The sequence below is a fragment of the Musca vetustissima genome, unplaced genomic scaffold, assembly GCF_032173495.1.
Source record: "Musca vetustissima isolate MV318-11 ecotype Yass unplaced genomic scaffold, APGP_CSIRO_Mvet_v1 utg61444, whole genome shotgun sequence".
Lineage (NCBI taxonomy): Eukaryota > Metazoa > Arthropoda > Insecta > Diptera > Muscidae > Musca > Musca vetustissima.
The window spans coordinates 52,762-61,321 of NW_026877454.1; the positions used below are offsets into that span (position 1 = coordinate 52,762).

An 8,560-nucleotide genomic window follows, 5' to 3' on the forward strand; every position below is an offset into this window, starting at 1 on the left:
TACCTGAGTGATCTTATTAATAGACCATTTAGCGCAGCAAACCGATTCATAAGATTTTTTAAACAAATTTATTCGTAAAATGTAAATAAATGTATTGTTGAACAAGCTCTTCAATATTCGGAGATTTTCATTATTTTCTATTTTTTATTTTATTTGGTTTTGACTATCAACAACTTTGTTGTCATTTATTTGCACCAACTGCTGAGCTGATAGGGTTACCTTATTAAATCTGCATTGGTGCATAGCATGGCACAATAAATAGGTAGTCCACTTACAGCAGCTGATGTCTCGATAAACTGTTAAAGTGCATAATTTCTACTTGAATTCGATGTGAAGTGTTGCCAACCATGTGAAATGTTATAAGGAAAATTTTGACAGATGGTCGAGACAAAAACAAAGATTTTTGTTGTGATACATCACCTTATTATTGCATCATGATGCATAGTTTCTACTTGAAAACGACGTGCAATGTTGCCAACCATGAGAATTATTACTAGATAAAATTTGACAGATGATCAAAATAAAAAAAGCCCATGTTTTTATTTTGATACATCAAATCCTTTCAAATTAAAAAAAAAAAAATAAACTGAAAATAAACTCTACCATGGTATAATTATAATAATAATAAGAGGTACGACAACATGAGGTGAATAACAAAAAAATCAACTATCAAGGTTGTGGCTTCTTCTGTCAAATAATAATACGCGAACAATAAATGAAAGGTTATGATTTCTTACTAAAATCTTGTAGAGCATACGATGAAATGTTTGTTGCAATTTGATATTAATTATAATTAAATTTAATTTATTTGACATGGTATTTAAAACAATACATTTGCGAGAAAAATTTTAATCAGTTGATCGCTATGTCATACCTTGTAATAATTAAACCACGTGTATATATTTTTGTTTATAAAACACATTGGAAATCAATAAATTTCTTAACAATTAAAATTGCCATTGGCATCATTTTTTATTATAATAATTAACAACCAAACCAACATGAAAATATTTACTACTTATTTATGTATTTTACTTTCCATTATGTGAAATATTTCAATTGTATTTATTTTAATACCAAAAGACGAATATTGAATTTCTCATGTATACATTAATTAATGAATGATGTTGTGGTTGCAAACTGCATTGGATTTTTCACATTTGAATGGTAGGGAATGAAAGTTATTTTGCTAAAAGATGTGGTTTTGTTTGAGCACCTTGTAGCAGGGGAAGTAAGTGTTTATTACAAATAATGTTAAGAAGAATATATAAATTCAAAAAAACATATTTTACGCAAAATGTTAAAGATTTAAACCCCGTTTACAACAACATCGAGTCGATGTAGAAGTCATATCTTAACTCACCTATAGTATGTCTTTAAACAGTTATCAGCTGATTATAATTTAGATCATGATAAAAGATGTGTGTAAACGTTCAAAACAAATACATCGATATTTCAAATTGTATCTAGACATCGACATGTCAAATTTTATCTAGTAATATTTCACATGGTTGGCAACATTGTATGTCGTATTCAAATAGAAACCAAAATCAAGAAGTCAGCTGTTTTTTTCTCAAGTCTAATGTCGAAAAATGTGTACGTCGTTTACGTTTTCATAATGGAAGCAAATTAACAATAATGGATTTTGACAGCAGACACGAGAAGCAGCTGATATGTAGCTGGTTTCCCTGGATGATCTTTTTTATATGCCTTGGTAGAAACGTTGCACTTTGACAGTTAATCGGATAGTCAGCTGCGCTAAATGGAGTACCAATCTATTGTGCCATGCTTAGGCTGCAGATTTGGATTTACTAAATCTGATCGAATCGTGAGTGTAAATGTACTTAAAACTTAGGGCTGTTAGAAAAAATTAAATATTTAATTTTTTAAGTGAAACTTCTAATATGTTTACAAAATGTAGAGATGAAAACTGGCCTTGATTTTTTTTTTAATTTATTGAGAACAAAAATTGATTAATGTATTTTTCTGATGAGGATTTTGTGTAACACAATATATTTTTGTGCGACAATAGGCGATACGTTCTGAAAAATATTCTTACAAAATTGATTTCCCAGTGTAAAGTTTTTTAAGTTTTAAAAATGTTTGTATAAGGGCCATAAGCGCAAATCTTTTATGACAAATTTCTGCAGAGTTCTATGCAACAATAAGCCTAAAGTTAAAAAAAATCTACCTGGACAATACTTTTTGTCAATAAATTTTTTCCTATTCTACTTTCCTCTTAAATCCAATATAATTTTTACACCAATCAACTTTTGTTCTTAATAAATGCCCTAATCTTGTTCAGAAGATATTCTAGACTTTTCTATAGACAAACTGGATGGGGCCTTATACACTATCTGAAATTCTTAGCGACGCTTTATAGATGAATAGCTAACTTCTGGGAGTTATTATGGACTATTTGACACTAGAGAAGCCTGGTTAAGCAGGTACAATCTGGCTATAAGTTTTTAAAAGTATCTTTATAAGGTTGTTTGTTGAGGTTTAAACATATTTTTACAAGATCCCTTGTTACTACAAAGGACAAAACTTTTAACAAAATTTTTTGAAAAGTTCTGTGTGTTAAAAAATATTTTTATAAAACTTACCTGGACAATAATTTGAATCAATTCATTTTCTTAATCTTCAAACCCAATGTAATTTTCAAGCCAATCAACTTTTGTTCTCAATAAATTTTTCAATGAAGTTTTTGTCCATCGCAAGTCCAGATGGGCTTATACACTATCTGAAATGCTTAGCGACTCTTTATAGAAGAACATATAACTTCTGGGAGTTTTTATAGACCATTTGAGACTAGGAAAGTCTTTAGGGAAGATAAAGCAGGGACAAAACTGGCTATAAGTTTTTCAAAAAATCTTTTATAACGTCCTTTAAAGAATAATTTTTACAAGGTCCTTTGTGGCTATAAGCGCAAAACATTTAAGAGAACTCTTCGCAAGGTTCTCTGTGACAATTAACGTGCGGTTAAAAAATGAATTTCGCAAAATCTGCCTGGACAATCATTTTATTTCAATTCATTTTCTTAATCTATTTCGCTCTTCAAACCCAATGTAATTTTTAAGTCAATCATCTTTTGTTCTCAATAAATTTTTAATGGCATTATTGTCCGCACGAATGTACAGAAGATATTCCAGACTTTTTATAGACAAACTGAAGGAGATGGGCTTTTTATCGGACTGATGACTTCTGGGAGTTTTTATAGACTATTTGACAGTAGGGAAGAATTAATGGACGGATTAAAAAGGGACAAACTGGCTATAAGTTTTTAAAAAATATTTTTAGAAGGGCATTTAATAGACATTTAAAAATATTTCTACAAGGACTATAAGCGTAAAACATTTAGTGAGGTTTTTTGCAAGGTGTGCTGTTTAATTTTTTTTTACGAAATCTACCTGTAAAAGATTTTTATTTATTTAAGTACTAGTATTTTTTTATAAAATATTTTGTGGCTACAAGATTTTGAAATTTTTTTTAGAAGTTTATTTTTTGTGATTTTCAAATATTTTTACAGAGTTCTTTTTGACAATAAACACAAAATATTTTCTTTTTAAATTTATTGAGAACAAGAATTGATTTTGTATTGCACACGGTTTTCTTTATATAGATAATAATTTTATTGCAATTCATTTTTTATTCTACTTTCTTCTTCACCATTTTAATAGTAATTATTATAATTAAGAAAAAAACTTTGACGAATGTGTTTGCATGGTTCGGTGCAACCAAGATGCAATAATAAGGTGATGCATCAAAACAAAAACCTCTGTTTTTGTCTCGATTATCTGTCAATTTTTTCCTTATAATATTTCACATGGTTGGCAACACTGAACATGGAATTCAAGTAGAAATTACGCACTTTGACAGTTAATCGAGACATCAGATGCTCTAAATGAACTACCTATTTATTGTGCCATGGGTGCGACTATAGACGAAATAAGAGCAAAACATTTAAGACAAGTCTTTGCAAGATTCTGTGCGACAATTATATTTTCTATTTTAAATTTATTGAGAACAAAAATTTATTAGTGTAAAAACGAGAATACAAAAAATAATGTATATAAATTGTAATTTATTTTAATTCATTTCTTTTCTACTTTCTTCACAATTTGAAATGCTATTTGAATGATGACATTAAATGATATTACTTCCACCAGAACTATAAATGTTAACATTTTTCAATATACATAAGAGACACAACAAATTTGATTTGGAGAAAAACTCAGATCGGTGGATTTTTTGCCCTTAGATTCGAGGCAAATCGTAGACTGTTTAAAATATTTTATCAAAGTCCACCTGGGTCTATAATAATTTTTATTATTTCCTGTTTGGCAGTAAGGAAATTATAATATTTTTTATACATTTATTGAGAACAAAATTTGATTAAAGTATTTTTCTAACGAGGATTTTTTATAACATGGTTCTATAAGTATTTTATTCTGGTTCCGGTTTGACAGTAAGGAGACGAAAATATGTTTTTTTTTTTGTTTGTAAATTTATTGAGAACAAAAATTGATTAATGTATTTTTCAAATGAGGATTTTGTATATCACAATTCTTTCTTTACATATTTTTGCATGATTCTGTGCAACAATAGGCGAGGCGTTTTAAAAAATATGGGGAAAAATTTTATTTCAATTAATTTCTTATTATACTTTTTGCACAATTTGAATACTAATTAAAAAACTAAGAAAATATGAAATTTAAAAGAAAAATATTAATTTATAAAGAAAACAAAGTATTTAAATTGAAAGAATCGATAAAATGTTTCCGTCATTCAAAAAAAAATTAAAATTTTTGAAATATATAAAGGAAAAATAGAAAAGAATTTCTATTTAAAAATATTAAAAATTATATCGTCATATCTTTATTCTAAGCCATTATTTCCATGAAACATTGTTGCGTATAAGTGTTGTCACCATGTATACGCTATTTGGGCTAATGTTTTTTTGTAGCACCCTGTATTCATTAATCACAAGCAATTAGTCATGTCTAAAACATATATCTCCTCGCAAAATATCTTAACCAGGCTGAAACAAATAATGCCACACATTTCATTAGAACCTTTCAACAATGTTGGCGATTACAAATAGAAAACGGAACTTTGCAACAAATTATTTAAATTTATTAAAATTCTATCAATGGATATTTACAATATTTGGTATCAATCTGCCGCCATGTTTATATTATGGAACCCAGAGATCATTTAAAAGGAAATTACTTCGCATAATTTATATCAAATATTGTGTGCTGCTCTTCTCTTTGGCCATTTTCACCACTCACATACATAATCGAATTGTTAATGGAGCTGTGTATCGTCATAAATTGGATAGTATTACACGAATTATTAGTTATCTTCATCATGGAGGTATTACCCTGTTAATGGCCTGCATTGAAATGAAAACTTTATTTGAAATGCAACAACTTAAGGGAATTTTGAAATTATTCAAAGAATTGGAGCAAGAGTTAAATTCTAAGGATTTCGGATTGAAGGAAACATTATCTCTAAAATGGAAACTTTTGCGCAACTCTGGAATTTGGATAATTGTCCTCATTATCTCGATTATGTATTCAAGTTATGTCATTATAGCCAGTGATATGCCAACATTGGGTAAACTTTGCAATTCATTTTTCCTAGCCGCTTTGCAAATGAAATGTGTAGAATATATGATTTATCTACAGATTATTTATGATATTATTCATCGGATTTATTCGAATTTAGAGAATATGCAAATTCCTAAAAGCGCTATAGGTTGCTGGCCAATAATTCAACGTTTGATAAAATGCCAACAACAATTGAATAAAACATGGTTTCTGGTTGAAAGGTTTGATCGCTATTTTGCTGCTCCGATTTTTCTGCTATTCCTACACAATGGTCTATGTATTGTCTATACGGTCAACTGGGCTTATTTGCGTATAATTTATGAGCCGAAGTATATAACTCAAACACGTAAGTGGAACAAAAAATATCTTGTTTTTCTTCTTATTTTTTTCATGTTCTCTTCTTTTCTTTTCCAGTTCGATATTCATATATTTTTATATTATTTTTAAATATTTTCCTGGTGTGCTACTATGCCGAAAAATGTGTGGATAAGGTAAGCTGTCATATGTATGTTTTTCAATTTTGTGTTCCTGATCGTATTAGTAACGACACAAATCATACACCCCAATAAGCCACGAAATGGTATTATGGAAAATACTTACAGTAGAGCTATAAATGCAAACTTTTTTTAATATTTATTAATGAAGCAGCAAATTTGATTTAGAGAAAATCTCAGATCGGTTGATTTTTCCGTGGGTTGGTTAAAGCCTAGATTGGGTGGGTTAAAGCCTAGATTTCTTTAAATATTTTTACAAATTTCTATAACTATTGTTTTCATGTCCCTTTTTTTGGCAATATTTTATTGAGAACAAAAATTGATTAAAGTATTTTTCTAACGAGGATGTCATCCAGTGCCAAAAGCGTGAATTTTTAAAAAATTCACCCAGGTGTATAATTATTGTTAACTAGTCCCTTTTTGGCAGTAATTTATTGAGAACAAAAATTGATTAACGTAATTTTCTAACGAGGATTTTGCATTACACGCCGCTTTCTTTATATTTTAACCGGCCCACAATTCAAAAATGTTTCGGTTTTTAAAATGAAATGAAATATTTTTTATAGTTATTTTTTAAAAGTTCTGTGCGTCCATAAGCTTTAAGTTTTTAAACATATTTTTACCAATTTCTGATCAACAATAAGCCTGAAATTTTGAAAATATTTTTAGAAGATACTGCAGGAAAGTAAGAAATTGTACACATGTTCGTCCATAATTTATTGAGCACAAAAAGTGAGTATTTTTTTCTAGAAAGAGGAATTAATTTTTAATGCATTTTTTGCATTTGAATTTTTATAATATACCACAATGTTTCAGTATTTAAAAATGTTGTCTCAAGTTCCTGTGTGGAAATAATAGTTTAGCTTTTAAGAATTCAAATATTTTTTTCAAAGTTATGTGGAACTAATACGAATTGTGTTAAAAAAATGTTTTACCAATTTCCGAGCGAAAAAAATTAGCCTGAAATTTTAAAAAATATTTTTAAGACTCTGTGAGGAAACGAGGAATTGAAGACAGGATCATTTAAAATTTATTGAGAACAAAAATCGATTAATGTATTCTTCCCAAGAGAATTTTATGTTCAACACAGTTATCTTTACATTTTATAGTTTCCATAAAATTCTTTCATTAGACAATGTTTTAGCTTTTAAAAATCTTGTCGCAAGGTCCTGCGAGGCAGTGACTTTGATATTTTTAAAAGTACTATTTTTTTTTTAAATTGTCTGTGCGGGTAAAGCTGTGTAAAGTTTTTAAAATTTCTTTTCGCAAGGTCAGCTACTAGTTTGAAGGTTTTAAAAATATTTTTTTTTTTCAATTTCTTAGGCCTAAAATTTGTATTTTTGACAGGAACCTTATGAAACATCATTCATACTCGTGGCATTAAAAATAGACAAATATTTTTTGGCTAAAAAGTTATTTGGGGGTTTCAAAAATATGTTTTTAACAATTACTAGGCTACAATATACCTGACATTTTTAAAAGAATTTTTACAAGAATCAGTGTGACAATAAAAATTTTGAACATTTATTTTGAAAATTTATTGAGAACAAAAACTGATTAATGTATTCCATAATAACTATAAAATTATTTTTTCCATTTTATTTCATTTCAGTATCAATCCATCCAATCCATACTGCACAACTGTAAATTTCGCAATCAAAACTCTGTACTTAACAACAGCCTAAGAGAATTTTCCCTGCAATTATTGCATCAAAAATTAAAATTTTCCTGCAATAATTTTTTGGATATTAATTTTTGTAATTTTGGAAAGGTAACATCGATACAGAAATAACTGCTTCTAAAAAATATTAACAATTTTCTCTCTCTTTGCAGATGGTTCTAATGGTATTTGCTTTTATTGTCATTTTAATACAATTCAAAATGGAAGATGTCAGTTTGGGTGCCCTCTGTGCCACACAAAAGCTATTTGGCTTAGGCTATGGCAAACATTGAAATTCATTTATCGGTACTCTTTGTAAATAAAGTTATATTTTAGAAAAATATATCGTCACCAGTAAAAAAATACCACGGAATATAAATTGTGAATCAATTTTTGTTCTCAATAAATGTTAAAAGGCCAGTAGGCATTTTTGAAACGGAATTAAGATCTAACCAGTGAGCGGAGCAGTATAGTCGGACGGGCCGACCATATGATACCCTACACAACTTCCACGAAAAACTAACTTTCTGTGGATCTATATTCTGAGCTTGGGCAATATTTCGCGATATTTGAACCATCTGGACCAACTAGAGACCTACAATTATTACTAATGTTCAGTGCAGCCTTTTTCATTACTTGTCCAGATTCCCTTCCCTTGTGTTGTGATCTTCTTATTCCCATTGGAGCCTATAGATCGACTCGAAAAAAACACAAAAAATTATGTTTTTGGTCCACTTCATCACAATATAATTATCTGATCGTCACCGAAAATTCTAGGAGTTATCCTTGAC

The 8,560-nt window shown here is 28.9% G+C and overlaps 1 protein-coding gene across 1 annotated transcript; it reads left to right on the forward strand.

Annotated features, from left to right (window-relative positions):
- Positions 1–5,576: 5,576 nt before the first annotated feature.
- On the forward strand, positions 5,577–8,062 carry LOC133322044 (putative gustatory receptor 98c). Its single transcript, XM_061531111.1, has 3 exons — positions 5,577–5,961; positions 6,030–6,106; positions 7,943–8,062. The coding sequence occupies exons 1-3, from the start codon at positions 5,577–5,579 to the stop codon at positions 8,060–8,062; spliced, it is 582 nt and encodes a 193-aa protein (XP_061387095.1).
- The last annotated feature ends 498 nt before the right edge of the window (positions 8,063–8,560 follow it).

Excerpts from the sequence above, each read along its gene's own strand:
- LOC133322044 (XM_061531111.1), top strand. The coding sequence starts at position 5,577 with ATGTATTCAAGTTATGTCATTATAGCCAGTGATATGCCAACATTGGGT. Across the intron at positions 5,962-6,029 it reads GAAGTATATAACTCAAACAC|TTCGATATTCATATATTTTT; the intron begins GTAAGTGGAACA and ends TTTCTTTTCCAG. Across the intron at positions 6,107-7,942 it reads CCGAAAAATGTGTGGATAAG|ATGGTTCTAATGGTATTTGC; the intron begins GTAAGCTGTCAT and ends CTCTCTTTGCAG.